Source organism: Cynocephalus volans, chromosome 3 (assembly GCF_027409185.1).
Source record: "Cynocephalus volans isolate mCynVol1 chromosome 3, mCynVol1.pri, whole genome shotgun sequence".
NCBI classification, from domain to species: Eukaryota; Metazoa; Chordata; class Mammalia; order Dermoptera; family Cynocephalidae; genus Cynocephalus; species Cynocephalus volans.
In genome coordinates, this window is record NC_084462.1 from 20,850,843 (window position 1) to 20,869,505 (window position 18,663).

At 42.7% G+C, this 18,663-nt stretch overlaps 1 protein-coding gene across 1 annotated transcript in view; it reads right to left on the reverse strand.

Moving 5' to 3' along the window:
* Positions 1-18,663, reverse strand: part of LOC134372476 (speedy protein E3-like) — a 104,205-nt gene that overhangs the window by 21,769 nt on the left and 63,773 nt on the right. Inside the window, exon 10 of the mRNA XM_063089966.1 lies at positions 6,774-6,992. Coding sequence (XP_062946036.1) covers positions 6,774-6,992 — 219 coding nt within the window. The remainder of the gene's footprint in view (positions 1-6,773; positions 6,993-18,663) is intronic.

Sequence of the window (18,663 nt, forward strand, 5' to 3'; positions counted from 1 at the left end):
CCTCACTAGTTGTGTTTCCTGGGCGTTGGACATCTCAGCCTCTGAAAAGGTAAGAAATAAATTTTGTTTCCTTATAAATTACCCACTTTTAGGTCTTCTGTTATAAGCAACTGAAACAGTCCAATACAACATGAAAACTCAGGTGATTTTCCCTGGCTGGTGATACACATCATTGTGCTGGGAGGATGATGTATCCTGATGACTCAGAAGCTTTGTGTTTGGGACCCTGCCAACCCACACTTCTCCTTTTTGGCTGGCCATGATTTTTGTTTTCTTTTTTGTGTGTGTAATAAAAGTGTACATATCATGCTTTCCTGAATCTCGTTAAGTTGTTCTAGAGAATTATCAAATCTGAGAGGGGTATGGGAGTCCCCAAATTTGTAGCCAGTTGGTGAGAAGTGCATATGGCCTGGGGACTCCTGAACTTGTAGCGAAGGCAGTCTAGTGGGGGGCCTGTGGCCTTAACCTGTGACATTGACCGAACTTCATTATTACAATTGCATTGCAGGTGCCTGTCTTTAATAGTTTCTACCTGGATAGGAACTTTCATCTCCTCAGTTGCTGCATGCACGTCACTGCACTCAGTCTCCACTACATCCGTCAAACTTCAAGCTCATTGTATACTTCAGCCTTTCCCGGGTCCTTAACGTTGTTCCCTTTTTTCTCAAACCCTATCCACATCTCCTCAGTGGCTCTTTTTCCTCAGAAGCTTACTGCCCTGTGGTTTGTCTCTCGTTGGTTTGTCTTGCTTCTCGCTGCTCCTTTCCGCAGCTGCTCACGTATGTTCTGATGCTTCCATTTCCCGAGATGCTTTTCTCTAGTAACTCAGTATTCATGTTATTAGCTCTTTCCTCTCCAAGCCTATCTCACTTAACAGCTTTAGCCCTTCCTATCATCTCATTTTTCTCAGAAATTTCTCTAACACCCTCATTGATTTTCGGTTGTTTCTATTTCATCACATGCTCTGGATTTTCTTTCCATTACATAAAATTGGAATTTGAGGTTGTGAGAAAGACTCCCATTATAATATAAGTAGCAAACACCACCTTTGCCTGTGTGTTCCCTTGCCTTGGACTATTTCCAGGAATGCATCTCTTGTTGAGACACCTTTCCTTTATTTAAAATTTTGGATTGTTATTCAGGCGCCCATACAGTTTCCTTCCTTCTTTCTACTCTTCCTAGTTTTTCTCCCTCACTGTTTTCCCCTGGTTTCCTGCTTTAAGAGTCTAGCTTAAGATCTGCCTCTTGTAATTTTTGCTACATGAAAAATAATTCAGGATTCTTTTTCAGACTTAAGGAATTTGGTCAAATAACCAGCATCCCATTAAGGAATAATATCACTGGACGGCGAACAAGCAATCCAGACTGATGTGATCACACGCATTGTAAAGGTGAGAAGACTTTTGATTTTTATTATATTTCTTCGAGTTACATTGCACTGTCCTCTTTAAAAATACATAAGACATGTCCTGTTTTAAAACACAGGTCCATTTTAAAATAAGGCAATTTTAAAAATTAAGTGGAATTCTCCCAGTTTAATAATGAAGACTAAACATGAAATAAAAATTTCTATGTGGAAGAATTTGGGGGAACCCCCCCCCCACCTGTACATATAATAGATAAATTATGCAAGTATAATAGATAAAAAGACAAAAACCTCTCTTAAAAATGAAAACAAAATTGTATTTATGGACATAACAGCTAGAACACCCATCACAAAACTTCATATAAACAGCATGTTTTCAAAACTATAACTATTTCAAAACTTTTTACAATAAATACAGTAATAATTCTATGGCCAACATTTTCAAAATATACCAATAAAATTTATGTTATCTATTAAGCTATATATTATAATCCTATGGCTCTAGTTTTGTATGTTCAAAGTCATTTCATCCCGATCTGAGCCTCTACACTCCACTTTCACATGGTCCTCGTATATAACAAAGAGACCTCCAACGTCTGCATCTCCCCTGGGCCCAGTGATCTGGAAGTAAGAGAGAGACAATGTCAGACTTCAAGGAGGCAGTTCTCTTAGACATGAAGATTATTCACATTCTAAATCAATCCTAACCAAAGTTGAGACTGACTACTAAACCCAATTTAATGTCTGACCCTTTATTGTCAACCCGAATCCTAACCATCATTCTCAGTTGTGATTCTTGGACCCAGAATCACTCAGTACACTTAAGGTCATGCCCAGTAGCCTGCTTTATAGCAAGGACGTTAAGTGATTCTGCTCAGGGAGTGGGACATACTTGGAGAATGCGGTTTTGGACTTAACTCATACCTTGGTCCTTTTGTGTTACTTAAAACCTGAATTTCTAACCGTGCTAGAAACATCACTAACATGTCAACATCATGAGACCAGAAGCGTAATCCCTAATCCTAACCTCTAATGTTTAACCACAATGCTTAGCCCTAAACGTGGCTAGTTGTGCAAGATTTGAACCAAATCTTTGCTTAATCCTCTGCCCAAAGCAATAACTCTAATGTGTCAATCGTAATCAGCCACTAAGAAGTTAGTTTTTCTTAACCTTTGATTGGTCGAATAAACTGCCTTGACCGTAAACTTCAGGGGGCAAAGGTGTAATTGTACAAGTGGAAAAACTGGTCCAGAAGTATTAGTCAGGGGACAGCAAGAATTTGCAAGCGATCTGGCCATGAGCAATTTGTTTGAGAGCAAATTTGGATGAAAATATAATTATCATTTATCTTTCATTATTGAATTTGCAAACTGTTCCATCTAATATCCTATTCCTAAACATTTATTTTGTTATGTATAAATCCCTATAGTTGGTATTCCTGAGGGATGAAAGGTCAAAAATGAATTAAAAAGAGAAAGAAAAAACACAATGTATGGAGGGAAATGGAAATTTACAGCTGAAGGGTATTTACTTTTGACAAAAGTCAACATTTTATCAAAGCTATCATTTGGGCCCAACTGCTTTGGGTTAAAGGATTTTCGCCAGATCCGTGCCTGTGTGACACTGGCTGAGCGGCCTCCCTGGCTGGCTTCCAGCACATCTTACTGAGGTTGCGCCTCTGTCTGGTTAACGTGTGGCTGTGGAGCTGATGGGGAGGGTCTGCTGCTTGCACCTGGCCGGCCACTTCACAATGCAAATAAGGCTGATGTGGGCAGAGGGTGGATGAAAGTGGGCCAAGCAACCACATTTCCTAAATAGACAAGAAATCATTCTGTCCATACCCTGGAGGACACAGACGTACCTTCCTTCAGGCCGATGACCTCGGGCCTCCATGGTCCCCAGAGCTCTAGGGAATATGGGTGCGATGTCGTCCCCACACCCAGAGCTCCGGATCGTAAGCTTGGATCTGCAAAGAGAAAAAGCCCTCTGAAAAGACGAGACTCCCCAGGAAGACGCCTCCCTCCCCTGGTCCAGCCTCCAGGTCTTTGTAGTCCCCAAATCCCAACTCCAAGTCCCCATGTTCCCGTCTGTCTCCAATCCGGCTTTATCCCACACCCTCCGCTCAGAATCGCCACAGCCCCACCCACCTGTTCACACTCTTCCCGGGTAACCCTAGCCTTCCAGCCCATGGAACGGAAGAATTGGAATCTCAGTTTGTGGAACAAGGGACGCTGGGCGCGGTTCCGTCCGTAGAGGAATGAAAAAATGGCCTGTTTAGGGGCCTCGTTGTCCTCCTCCATGTCACTGGCCAGGTAGCTGGAGAAAGAAATTAGGTTGCTTGTCAGGGGCACAAGCGGGAAGGACCTCCACGTGAGGTCCGCCTCCCAGAAAGGACAGGCCGGCCGTCCTCAGCACAGGACTCTCATCAGCCCTACGCAGTGTGACAGAGTATGACCCATTCATCAAGAGCCCACTGCTGGATGGAGACCTTCCAAAGGGCGCCTCTCACACCTTGATGATGAAGACAAAAACCCAACTGGAGAACCTGAGGATGTCTCTTGTCATCCTTAGGCAATGCAGTTGACATCGATTTCCCCATTCCCATCCTCGTCCCCCTTCCATTCAACTTGTTACATGTGCACACACCTGTCTCTCCTGCTATATCGCAAATACCCTGAGGACAGAACGTGACCCTGACTTATTTCTCTCTTCATCCCTCTCCTACCAAATGGCTAATGTAGGACTTGGTCATGCTGGTGCGTCAGTTCACCAGGTATTTCTTGGATCTCTCTTCCCATCACCTCACATTCCCTGGCACATAGGATGTGCCTCTTAGGATCTTGTGAATGAATGAATGCTTTATCCTATAGCCAAATGCCACACCGATTACCTCATAGACTCAATATAACATAAACACTTCCAAATTGAAAATAATTGTGGTGAGGCCTTTAAGAGTACATTAACATTTTGACAAGACCCTGCTTTCAGTAGATGTCTATTCTAATGGGATTAGGGAAAGGGAAGGGGAAAATAAGAAACTATACTCCAAAGTATCATATCATAATAGAATTAATCAAAGTGCTACTAAGATGAAGAAGTTGGAAGATCAGGGAAGCCATCAAGAAGGTTTTGGTGTTTGAACGGACTTTAAGGATAAGTAATTTTCTTCAGATATGTGTGTGTGGAAGGCGCCTAGACAGAAAACAATATAAAAATTGAGGGAAGGGCATTTGAAAGGAGCAGAGAAACAAAGGAATGAAATATCAAGATGGTAAGCAGGTTCGATTGGAGAGAGATTGCACGGTTAGGTGAATTCAAGCTGAGAACTGTGGCTTTGATTTGGGAAGTCATTAACCAGTGAAGTCATTGAGGAGGACTGTGAGGCAGTTTTGTGTTTTGGAAGGCAACACATGTAAAGCCCACTGGCTTGGAGAGAGACTTGTGAGAAACACCAGCAGGGAGCATTTTACAATAGATCCGTGTTATGCTAGGAGGGTCTGAATTGTGGCCTCGGCCATGGGAATCCAGAGGGGGAAGACAAAATTAATTTGGTATTGGTATTGGAAAGAGAGAAACAGAGAAATCAGAAATGAGTATTTGCCTGGGGGCAGGGTTGTGTCAAGGCTTTCTTCCGCTCCTCTGTGGAGAGTTTCATGTTTCCGTTTGCTTTCTTCAGTTTTTTTTTTTTTAAGTGACATTAGGTGGTTACTTTTTCACAAAGAACAGCTTAGGAACACTAAACTGTAATCGTACAATTTTCATACACAGAGTAAAACTGTAGAAATAGGTTAAAAAACAGATGAACGGTTAGCATTCTAGGGCTTGCCAGTTAGCCAACTCGGTAGAGTGCGGCGCTGATAACACCAAGGTCAAGGGTTTGGACCCCCAAACTGGCCAGCTGCTGAAATAAAAATAGCGTCCCACTTCTCGCTCTCCCACTTCCCTCCCAGGATTATGGATATTAACCTATGGGATGAGGCAAAGTACTCACAGCGCTATGAAGAAATGAATCCGTCGGTATTGCCAGGGAAAGAGGCCAGCCCTGCTGAAATAAGCTATGACCATAGACAGGAGATACTGATGGAGAGAAGAATAACAATAGAAGAGGGGTCAAGCCTGGAAGAGGAAGAACCTCGAGATAAGGGAATGGGAGGCTGGGGCAGGGCTTGCTGTCAGAGAAGAGACCCCAGTGTTGGCTGAGCATCCTTCCTTGTGGGGGAGCAGAGGGAGTGTCCGAAGTTTCTTTGCAAATCAGAGAAGTCAGGGGAAGGGACGCTGCTGATCCTCCCATGATGGCAGCTCAGATGGGATCTTTCTTTTGAGGGAATATGTTTAGGACAGCTGGTGTCAGGAGGGTCTTTGGGAAGCTGGAGCAAACGGGAGTGCCAAATCCATGAGAAGAGATGGGCCAGGAACTTAAAGGAACAACCTAAGACGCAATACCCAGGGCAAGACCGTGGTCTAGGGCTCAGATCTCCAAGCAGGGGCAGGGGCCACCCATTCATTCTGCAAGAAACCATGAGGCCCCCCAAGGGAGATGCTGACAAGTCATAAAGGGGCCGGGACCGTGCGAGTGTCATGCTGGAGATGTGTCCAGGGAGAGAGGAGCAGAACTGTGGGTTAGAAAACCCTCCCCTCCCCCAGGTTATGCACTGGAGCAGGAATGTAATTTGGTGAACAACCTTACCTTGTCAGATACCATCAGATTTTTGTCCCAGGCTAGGAATCTTTTAACAACACGATCCTCTGTAAAAAGAAGGCATATATGACATTGAGAACAGGAACAGGGTTGTCATGGGAGCCACAGAGTCTGGAGGAGAACATGTCTCCCTTGGAGAAGGCTCAGTATCGCCAAGAGTTAGGAGGTTGGGAAGCAAAGAGAGAAGAACGTTCACTGGGTAGGGACAGTGGCTCCCGTTCTGAGAGCCCCTGAGGAGTGACTGAGTGAGGGGCTGGATATCATTAGAAAGTCTGCATGATTAAGAGCGATGCCCCCTCATCAAACATGAACGTTTGAAGTCGTAAACTAATTGCCTTCAGAAGTCATAAACTTATTCCCGTTATTTTCTCGTTAGATAGTCACATCGGGGTGTGAACATGACCTTGTTATCCCCTTCTACAGATGAAGACATTTAGATTCAGAAAAGTCAGCAAGAACTAATAAGTTTTGGAGGGTACAGTCGACACCAGGCTTTCTTATCCCGAGTGCAGCCTTTTTTCATGGCTAGCCTAATCCTATCATCTTCTAAGTGTCCCTGATGAGTGGCCAATACCGAGTCCTCCGGGGATGGAGAGCTCGCCAACTAGCAGGGCATTCTTTTCCATTGGAAAAGTGTCATTAATTGGATGTTTCTTCTCTTTTCAAAAGAATTGGATTGGAGGGTTCTATCTGGGGTCTCTTCCTACCAAGTAGCTTGGTGAAGACCTCGTGGTGCTCAGGGAGCACTGATGACACCCGCTGTCTCTTCAGCTTCATCTTGAGCCCACACAGCGTCTCCACGACCCAGGCGCCGTCTTCGTCGGGCACTAGCTCCTCCTCTGTCTCCTCCTCGAAAGCCACTGACCATTCCCTCTTCCTCTTCTGGCCAGGGGACGGAGGCACGGGGCTGGGATCTACCCAAGGGGCTGAAAAAAGAAACCAGGCTCCAGTGTAAAGCTTCTGTCTTTGGAATCCAGCCACTGGTCATCTAACCCCCGCCCCCTGACAAAAAACACCCCAAGCCTCTGCTCCATCTTCTTGAGGCCTCAAAACTGTTGGCTTTCTCCAAAGCCATCTTTCCATCTTTCTCCCTTGTTGCTCACTTATCTGTCCCCACTCACCTTGCCATGGATCCATCTCCCTGTCCTCCAAACTCTTCCTCATCCAAGATAATTACTTCCACGGGGATTAAGCAGGGAAACCTCTGCTTGAGGCCCCTCTTCCCTTTTCTCAGTTTTCCTTGCAGGTGGACATTCTTTTCCACATCTCCTGTACTCTCATTCTCCATCCCTGGCTTGCTGAGACCCTCCTTTCTTTCCCACACACCCTACTCAGGTACTCCTTCCTGACTTCTGTACCCCTTCCTCCTTACTCGTCAGTTCTCTCAAATATTTTCTCCCTCCATTCACCTCACCTGAAGGTCCTGGGATTTCTTCATCCACCACCACATCCAGGGGATACCCCGAGGAGCTAGGCTCCTCCTCAGGCTGGGAACACGGTTCACAACTGGCCATGATTGCTCCCAAACTCTTCCTTCCCTTCCACGGAACCTAGACCCTAATCCGTCCAAACCGTTCTTCTGGATCCTGGTTAAAGCTAAGTCTGTTACGTCTTCTCCAAGCCGGGGAGAAGTCCGGAGTGGAGAAAGAAGATGCTGTTGTTCACCTGTGCTGCCAAGCACCCACGGAGTTTGGTCCATCCAGTCAGGAAGTTGGAAGCCTTTGATGTCATCAGTCATTCCAACCTGGCAACCAGTTTGAAGGAAAACATGTAACTGCCAGTCTGATGTGCACTTGTCCTGGAGATTGGGGTAAATGGTACCTCCTGCCACTGACCCAACGTCTGGCCATTTTCCAAAACTATCCTCAGGGTCTCCAGATCCCACTTTCCCTTCTCCCCCGCAGATGACCTGTTCTCTCCACTCTAAACGTGAAACATGTTGGACTTCCCTCCCCTCTGTGCACTCCCATTTCAGAGCCCAGTCTGGTGGCGTGGCAAGAAAATTTAGGGTAAGCAGAAATGGTAAGACCTTACCAGAGTGAGACAAGTATGTGCAAAAGATCCCAGGTAAACTGAATCGAATGAAACACTCAGATCAACACACTCAGTTTGGTAAAGCTATTCTGTTGAGTGTTGACTGACATTCACTGTGTTCACGATTCTGTACTGGGGGAACACACGTCCTCTGCCATCAGGCATCTTTGAGTCCAACAGACATTTAAATGACCTAAAAACATAGAAAACAATATGTGTCATCACACACCCTTCAAATGGTGTCTACAATTTCAGAGAGAGTATGGATTGCCTAAAGCCTACTCTTCAACTCCAATTAAGACACTCTAGTCTACATATCAAATTTTGGAGCATCCGAATCACTCTTGACCCAGAAATTTCACTACCGCTCAAGTACCCTATGAATAAAATAATATGTGAACAAGAAGACGAAATGGAAAAGTCTATGATATTTTCTGTGAATGTGGGACGCTCATGGGAGTACAAATGCAGAAAAGAATGTAACCTTCTCAATGTCACATGGTGCCAGGGGAAACCTTCTCCACTTCTTAACTCATGCCTCTCCTCTTCACCCGGGCATCTGAGTCTTGTTTTTTTTTTTTTTTTCCTTTGTTTTTTTCCTTTTTTTAATGTGGCAAAATATACGTAATAGAAAATTTACCATTTAAAGCATTTTTAAGTGCACAGTTCAAGACAGTAAGTACGTTCACTTGCTGTGCAACCGTCACCACCATCCATCTCCAGAACTTTTGCATCGTCCCAAACAAAAGCTCTGCACCCAGTCAATGCTGCCTCCCTATTCTCCCTCGCCCCAGCCCCTGGCAACCACCACTCTACTTTCTGTCTCTATAAATTTGACTCCTCTAGGTACCCTGTATACCTCACATGCTGTGGAGTCATACAGTATTCATCCTTTTGTGGCTGGCTCATTTCACTCAGCGTAATGTCCTCAAGCTTCTACCATGCTGTAAGATGTGTCAAAATTCTTTCTTTTTTAAGGCTGAATAATAGTCCAATTGTATGTATACGTCACATTTTGGTTATCCATTCATCCTTCATGGACATTGGGGTTGTTTCCACACATTGGCTCTAAGTCTTGCTTTTGATCCATTGTTAGAACTTATTGATGAGAAGCACATGTATTATTCAGGCTATGGCTAAAGTTTTATTTCCTATTTTGACACCTTCAATATTTCTTTATTTGAAAAAGGTGACCGGTAAGGTGATCTTAACCTTTGACTTGGTGTTGTCAGCACCATGCTCTCCCAAGTGAGCTAACCGGCCATGCCTACGTAGGGATCCGAACCCATGGCTTTGGTGTTTACAGCACCACACTCTCCCAAGTTTCTCTTTCTACCAATTTAGTGTTTTGCTTTGGTTTTGGTTTATTTTTAGCTGAATTATTCCCTACTGGTAGTGTCAATGTTTGGGAATTTGGCTTGACAATCTGACCACTTGGTTATCTCTTTAAAAGGATTAATGTTTCCAGATATCTAATCTCTATTAGATATTAGGGTGAGACAGCAGTCTTATTTGTGAGTCTTTTCTGTTTGTCTGTCTACTTTGAGCTCAAATCAAAAAGAATCTGATTCCCACTGTGAAAACAGCTCTTTGATATCTGAATTGGTGAGTTTTTGAGTTTCTATAGTTACTCTTGATTTATATCTAAAATTTTAGAGTTGAGGTTATATGCTCTATTTTTCTGTATGTCTATGTGTAATTCAGAAAGGTCCCTACTTCTGTGTGCATGTGATAGAGTTTGGATGTGTTGTCCCCCCAAAGTTCATGTCAAAATCTGATCCCCAGCTCGGCAATGTTAGGAGCGGTTTGGGTTATGGGGGCATATCCCTCAGGAATAGATTAATGCCCTGGGTGGGGGTAGTGAGTCAGTTCTTTCTGTATTAGTGCCAACGAGAACTGGTTGTTGTATTAGTCCCCACGAGAGCTGGGAGGCACTGGAACCTCGCCCACCCCCCTCTCTCTCTCTCTCTCTCTCTCTCTCTCTCTCTCTCTCTCTCTCCCTCCCTCTCCCTCTCGCTTCTGCTCACCATGTGATCTAATTTTACTTGCCAGCTGCCTGCAGTTTTCCACCATGAGTAGAAACAGCCTGAGGCTCACACAGATGCAGCTGTCCCAGAATCGTGAGCCAAATAAACCTCTTTTCTTTATAAATTACCCAGTTTCAGGTGTTGTGTTATAGCAGCACAAAAATGGACTGATACAGGGTGTATAATGTTTTCCTACGTCTGAAAGGTTTAAAGTAGATTATTGTTTCATAAATTTAAGGGCTCTCTGTTCGCCTCCCCTAGAGGAGAGTTAGTGTTGCTTGCTGCACCTATTTTTGGCACCAACAAGGGAGGGAGATTGAGACCACAAGGGGCAGACTTATGCGAATCCAGTAGCTGGCATTCTCAGTAAAAGGAATTTATACCAGCCTGTGTGACCACAGTGACGGAGCATGTTGAGTGGAAGGGAGTTTCTCTTTTGAATGACATTCCGCTAGAGGTGCTATAGAGCACAGAATATTCTTGACTACGTCTGGTGCGTGTGACAGGATTTGACTAATAAACGTGCCCTAAAAGGAGACCAACTGAGCATGTGCAAGACTGTGTTACATACCAGAAGACCATCCCCTTAGTTGAATATTCCTTAGGTAGCATGAGTACGTATTAGATCGAGTAGAAAAGCTGAATCCCGGCAGAAGGTGGGGCTCTTGCTCACTCTCTCTAGGGCCAGCTAGTGCTCTGGCTGTGGAGTATGTATTTCTTTGTTTTTGTATCAAACTTAGTTTCCGCAAGAGGCTGCTCATTCTCTTGAGCCAGCCTGCACTCTGTACTGAACTTTACATGTATATCTCTTACTTTTGTGTTAAACTTTTGTGTTAAACTGGGCCCTGCTCAGTCTCTGGAGCTCGGCTGCACTTTCTGTGTGAAGTGCGTATCTCTTATTCCTTCCATTAAACCTGTTTTCGTCTTCTACTGTGACTCTGCTCTTAAATTCTGTCCTGTGCTGGAGTCAAGAAAGTGGTAAGAGAGCAGGATGATTTGAGGCTGACAGTCAGGCCTCACCAGACCCTTTTCTGCGGCATCAGGGATAGAAGGCAGTCTGTAACCTGAAAAAGGGCCCTCACCAGAAATGGACCATGCTAGGACCCTGATTTTGGACTTTCAGCCTCCAGAACTGTGAGAAATAGACGTTTGTTGTTTAAGCCTCCTCGTCTATGGTCATTTGTTCTAGCAGCCCGATCTGACTAAAACAACATAATTTAGGTAAATCTTTGTCAAATAAGCCTAGTTCAATATTTTTTGGTTTAATAAAAACAGCTATGTCTTGTCTGAGGTATGAGCGTTAGGCATAAATTTTTTATTCTACTTATGAATGTTCTTCCTAAACTTTATAGGTTTCCCAATCAAATAAGCTAACATTACTTCTACTTAATGTTTAAGGTTATGACAAATGCAAATTTGTGTTTCACCAAATTTAATTATTATTCAGACAAACTTTATTTCAGCGGTAACTGTGTTTTGTAGTATGTCACCTTGATGATAAATTCCGACATCTTTTGTTGACTTAAACCCTTGGACTGATATTAAATTGAGTTCATTCATAGAGAGTCATTGGATACCTAGGTCATTTATAAGTAAGAATCCTGAAACATTGACTACTAAGCATAATCTTAAGTTTATACGCTCCTGCTTTTTGTTTGTTACAGAGAGGCTATATCTTGGGGTCTTCTGATGAATGCGTTCATTTTTACCACTTTGATAAGTTGCGTAAGGAATGTTCGTAGCTATGTCAAGTTGTGTTGCATGTATTCATGAGCTCTACTAGTCTGCTAAAATACTGATATGGGATAGTATGTTCTCAGTTCTTTACACTCCAGCTTTCTTTGTGGAATGGAAGTAAGTTTGGTTAAAAGTTATAATTAGTGTAGTGGATTGAAATATGTCCCCCTCAAAACTCCCTGAAACTTGAATTGTGTCCCCCGTGTTTTGTGTATTAGAAACTTAGCCCCCACTGTGACTTTTGAGAGGGTGGGAAATCCTATTACGGTAATTGGAAGGTGGAGCCTCAAAGAGGCGATTGGATTCTAGGACTGTGCAGTAGTGAATGGATTAAAAATGGTGGTCAGGGGCATGGTTCTGTGGGCTTTAAAAGAAGAGAGAGTCTTTCCCTCTCTTTGCTCTCTCTGCTTCCACCATCTTGCAATGTGAGACCCCTTGGTGACTGTTGCCACCACCAGATGGACTTTGGACTTCCCAGCCTGAGAAATTGTAAGCAATAAATTTCATTTTCTTTATAAATCACCCACTTTCAGGTATTTTGTTATAAGTAACATAAACGGACTAATACAGTTAGTATACATGAATGGAACTCCAGAGAGGGACAACTTTGTAGGCAAGGTAATAGGCTGTGTCTTTGTTTGTTAGTGGGGGAAAAAAAAGAAAATAGTTTTATGCTAAAGTAAAAAGACTTCTTGTAGAAGTCCAGAAAGGATAGTGGAGGATAAAAGCTGAATGAATATAGAAAGTTGTAAGAAATGAGTGGAAAGAGAATGTTGTGTGCCTTGGCCAAAGGTGGCTCCCTTTTCATAACTTTATTTATAAGATTTTCAAAAAGAGCTTATGGTTCTGTTAATATCAAATATTATCTTGGTGCTAAACTGGAATTTGGTTTTCTCTCTGTTAAAAACGATGATTATTTTTGTGAAGTGTTGATTTGCTCTTAATGAGGTTGTAAAAATTATTCTTTACATTCTGTGTATTCAGCCCAAACAGCAGAGATTCTGTATCTCACCAGAAATAACTTTCTATACTTTGTTCTCACCTTACCATGCCTGAGATTGTTTTCTCTTCTTTTCTTTTATTTCCTTTTTCTTTTCTTTCATTCTTTTTCTTTCGGCCAGGAAGAGGGATTTATTCTGGCTGAAAGAACGTGTGAGCAGAATAGCCATGTCAGCCTGCCTCCCTGAGTGGCTAAAGTTTAGGGTTTTTAAAGGGAAAAAAAGAATGCGGGTATGTGCAGGTGGTAGTGGGGACGGTGGGTGGGAATCACAGGGTTTACAGGTGGCATGAGTCAGACATCAGGATTCCATGATGAAAAGGCTTCTTGGCGTCATGGGGTGTGTGGCCGATGGTCTGCTGAGCCTCAAGTCCCTGTTGTTATGTTGAGGCTGGAGGCATTATTTCAGTTTGAAGGTTGGGAAGTCCAAGTCCAGGGAACACGGTTGGTGAGCACCTTCTTGGGGAGTCGTGACTCTTCACAGCAATGCAGGGTGTCACATGGTGGGTGGCTTGAGAGGGAGGGGGGAGAGCGAGAGGGAATCTCTTTAAAATAAAATCAACTAAGGTTCCACATTTCTGCAAAAGTGGAGGTTATCTAAAATTGTGTTCCTTTTTGTATGTTTATTTATAATACCATATTGTCATTTTTAATTAATAAGTACCCAATAAAATCTCAGACATTCGTGATCCTGATACAGGAGGTGCCATTTCCCTGGGCTTGGATTTCAGGACATGCATGCCTCTGGGTCTCCAGCCACTCCCTGAGGTCTCAAGCCCCCTGCTCTGAGCTCTCTCCTAGGGGGACGTTACTGTTGCCAGTTAGACCTATTTTCAGAACCAACAGGGGAAAATGACACCAGGAGGGGCTGGCTTATGCAAATCCAGTGGCTGGGCAGCCTCAATAGAGAGCACAGAGCAGTCTCAAATACACCCGGTGCATGTGATAGGGTCTGACCAATGAACATGCTCCAGGAAGAGACAGACTGAGCATGTGCAAGACTAAATGTTAAGTGCCTGGGAGCCAGCCCCACAACTGAATGTTTGTTAGTTAGAGAAAGTATAAAAGCTGAATCCCAGCCAAAGGCAGGGTTGTTGCTCACTATCCCAGAGGCGGCTTGCGTCTCCCTGGGTGAGGTGCGTGTACTTTACCTTGTACGGAACTGACTTTCAGCAGGTGGCTGCTCATTCTCTTGAGCCAGCTGCACTTTGTACTGAACTTCAGGTATGTTTTTCTCAATGTCTGTACTGAACTTTTGTGTTAAAGTTGGTGTGGGGCCTGCTCCGTCTCTGGAGGATTCCGCACTCTCTGTGCAATCTGTACTTCTTATCTGTCATCTAAAACTTGTTCTCACTGTCTGTTGTGACTCTGCCCTTGGATTTTTTCCTGTGGCTGAGTCAAGAACCTGGTAAGAGGACTGGGTGGATTGAGGCCAACTATTGGGGCCCCCAGACCCTACCTCCGCCATCAGTCCTATCTTAAGTATTCAGATCTCCTGACGACATTTGATTTTTCCATCCCCAAGTTCAATCCTAAGTGTAAGATGAAATACAATAAAATAAAACTTTCAGTGTATCTTTTGTACCGAAGTGTCTTTGAAATTTCCTAGGGGGCCTGAGGAAAATGACAGAATTTGTTTTTTCACCTTATAAAAAGAGAAGTGTTAGAAATAATTAAGTTTATTTGATGAATGAGTTGCATGGGAAGTTGAGGACTCCCAAACCATGTGTTCCCACAAGCAAGGCTAAGTTGCCTTGTATATCCTAGCTTTGGAGTTTACATGGATAACTGGGCCACTTCCAGGACTAGTGGGCCTGTAGAAAATCCCATTCCTCCCACTGTAGGAAGCCCCAGGCCTCCTGACAGAGGGAGGAACTCAGAGCCTTGTCCTTATTCTTATACCCTAGCCCGTTGAGGCTCGACACCATAGCAAACATACCAATTTTCTTCCAATCCAGAATCCCAGCCAGATTTTTTTTTTAGATATGGACAAGATTATTCTAAATTTTATATTTCAGAAAGGAATAGGAACTAGAATGGCAAAGACCATTTCCAAAAAGAAGAATAAAATGGAAGAAACCCTTGTACCTTATTTCAAGACATTGTATAGCTATAGTAAGAAAGACTGTGTCGCAGACTTCATGAATATGACCCCAAAAGCAAGGGACACCAAAGGAAAAATAAACAAATGGGATTATATCAAACTAAAAAGCTTCTGCACAGCAAAAGAAACAATTAACAGAGTTAAAAGACAACCAACAGAGTGGGAGAAAATATTTGCAAAATATACATCTGAGAAAGGATTAATATCCAGAATATATAAGGAACTGAAACAACTTTACAAGAAAAAAACAAGCAACCCAAGTAAAAAATGGGCAAAAGAGCTAAGTAGGCATTTCTCTAAGGAAGATATACAAATGGCCAACAGACATATGAGAAAATGCTCCACATCACTCAGCATCCAGGAAATGCAAATCAAAACCACACTGAGATACCATCTAACCCCAGTTAGGATGGCTAAAATCCAAAAGACTCTGAACGATAAATGCTGGCGAGGTTGCGGAGAAAAAGGAACTCTCATACATTGTTGGTGGGACTGCAGAATGGTGCGGCCTCTATGGAAAATGGTATGGAGGTTCCTCAAACAATTGCAGATAGATCTACCATATGACCCAGCTATCCCACTGCTGGGAATATACCCAGAGGAATGGAAATCAACAAGTCAAAGGTATACCTGTTCCCCAATGTTCATCGCAGCACTCTTTACAATAGCCAAGAGTTGGAACCAGCCCAAATGTCCATCATCAGATGAGTGGATACGGAAAATGTGGTACATCTACACAATGGAATACTACTCAGCTATAAAAACGAATGAAATACTGCCATTTGCAACAACATGGATGGACCTTGAGAGAATTATATTAAGTGAAACAAGTCAGGCACAGAAAGAGAAATACCACATGTTCTCACTTATTGGTGGGAGCTAAAAATTAATATATAAATTCATACACACACACAAAAAAACCGGGCTGGCGGGGGGAAGAAGATATAACAACCACAATTACTTGAAGTTGAGCAATTACTTGTCGTCAAGCAAACAGAGGGGACATTGGTGGCGGGGAGGGGGGGGAGGGAGCAGGGAAGGAGGTTTTGGTGAGGGGCAACAATAATCAGCCACAATGTATATTGACAAAATAAAATTAAAAAAAAAAGAAAAAGGATAGACTGTGTCGTATAGGTGGAAAGATAGATAATTGAACAGAGAACCCAGAAATATACCCACACAAATATGTGTAACTGGTTTTTGGCAAGGGTGGGGAAACAACTCAAATCTAAGGTCAAGAGTTTGGATCCCAGTACTGCCCAGCCACAAAAAACAAGCATAAACTCAATGGAGGAAAAAAGAGCTTTTTTAGCAAATGGTGGTGGAACAATTGGACAGGAAGTAGAAAACTGAACCTTGACTTAAAGCTCAAAAGGTTAATTGAAAATTAACTCAAAATGTAAAACTGACTTAAATGTAAAATGTAGAAGTATAAAATTAAAAAAAAAATTTAGGAATAGAAAATCTTCAGGATTTAGAAGAAGCTTGTTAGACTTGAAACCAATAGCACAGCCCATAACAGAGAAAATTGATGAATTGCACTTGATGAAAATTAAAAACTTTTGCTCTACAAAAGATCCTGTTCAGAGGATCAAAGGACAAAGTACTACTATCTAGAATATATAAAGAACTCTCAAACTAAACAGTAAATTTGGGCAGTTTTCTACTAAAAATGCAACTGCAACGCAACCCAGCAATCATACTCCTAGGTATTTATCCCAGAGAAATGAACCGTTGTGTCCACACAAACACCTGCGCACAAATGTTCATTGTATCTTTAATTGTAATAGCCCCAAACTTGAAACAACCGAGACATCCTTCAGTGGATGAATAATTAAACAGACTGAAGTACATCTGTACCATGGAATACAACTCAGCAGTGAAAAGGAACAAACTATTGATACCCCTAACCTCTTGGATCTCTAGGGAGTTGTGCTAAGTGAAAAAAGCAAGCCCCCAAATTACATACTGTATAATTCCATTTATATAGCCTTCTCCAAATGACAGAATTGTACAGAAAGAGAACTAATTAGGGGCTGCCAGGGGAGCCCCTGGCAGTTAGGACAGTGAGTGTGACTATGTAAGGGTAGGTAGCACCAGGGAATTATTGGTGGTGATGGAATAGGTTTATATCTTGATCCAGTGATGTTTACAAAAATGTATAGTAAAATGGCATAGACCTATACACACGTTGTATCAATGTCAGTTTTCTGATGTGAGTATTATACTATGGTTATGTAAGATGTCATCATTGGGGGAAATTGGGTGAATGGTACTTGGAACCTCTGTGTACTGTCTTCCCAATTTTCTGTTAATCTCTGATTATTTGGAAATAAAAATCAAAGGAATCCCATTATGTAATTGCAATAAAAGCACATTCTGTTGAGTGAAAAATCCAGACACGAGAGAGTACTGCATAATTCCAATTTTATGAAACTTTAGAAAAGACAAGTCGAATCTTAGGCACAAAAAGCAGATTAGTGGCTTCAGAGAGCCAGGGTAGTTACACGGTCATATAAATTTTCCAAAAGTCATCAAAATGTGCACAGAAAACAAATGATTGTTGTTATTTGTATTATTTCTTAATCAAGTTGATTTTTAAAACAAAACAAAAAATGACTTTTCTAAATTAGTTGTGTATCCATTGGCATATAGCAATGGCTGGCATTCTCTCCTCCTTCCTTTTGGTAATGCAACCCCTAATATTGTTTTCAACTTTGGTTACAGTTGGTGTGGCATATGATGAATTAAAGCTAAAGACATTTGAGAGAAAAGAGTCTGAGTAATCACTGAATCGTTTTCTTAAAGGCAAGGGCACTGATCCTGGAATTCCTCTTTTCCTCCTGCCCCCTCGGTGGTGAAGAGTGACAAACCTCAACAGTCATCTTGGACCCAGAGATGGGAGCCACCTGTCAAGAGCAGCAGAGCCAAGCCATCCAACGGTGACCCTGGTTGGCTTCGTGAGAGAATGATTTCCCTTTTACCATTGCACTGTCACGTGAGGTAGGAAGAAGTCTCCATTTTGGTTGAACTGCTGTATTTTGGAGTCTCCCTGTTTCGTCATTATCCAACACATTAATGCATTACACTCTACTCATCAGCAGGGCACGAGAGTGTTCATTTCCCACACCTTCCATGACACTGAATATTGTCAAACATATTAAATATTATGAAAAGAAGAGCCTATTGCTGTGGTTATAATATTGCTGGCCATTACTAAATGCAGTGGATCGAATGGCCCCCCAAAGTCACTGAAGTTTAATCCCCTCCGTAAGTGTTGAGGGTTGGAAATCCTATTACGATCATTGAAGATGGGGTCTTGAAGAGGTGATTAGATTGTAAGGACCATGCCGTAGTTCATGAGCATGGTTGTGAGGGCTTTAAAAGGAGTGTACATGAGCGTCTCTCTCTCTTTCTCTCTCTCTGTCTCTCTCTGTCTCTCTCTGTCTCTCTCTCTCTCTCAATCTCTCTCTCTCTCTCTCTCTGCTCCACCATTTCTACTACGTGAGATCCCTGAGTCACTGTCACCACCATCAAAGCCTTTGCCAGGTGTGTTCCCTGGACTTTGGACTTCCCAGCCTCTGAAAGTGTAAGAGGTAACTTTTATTTTCTTAATAATTCACCCAGTTTGAGGCATTTATGTTATAAGCAACAGAAATGAATTAATACAGTTAAGTGTTATGGACTAAATAGTATCC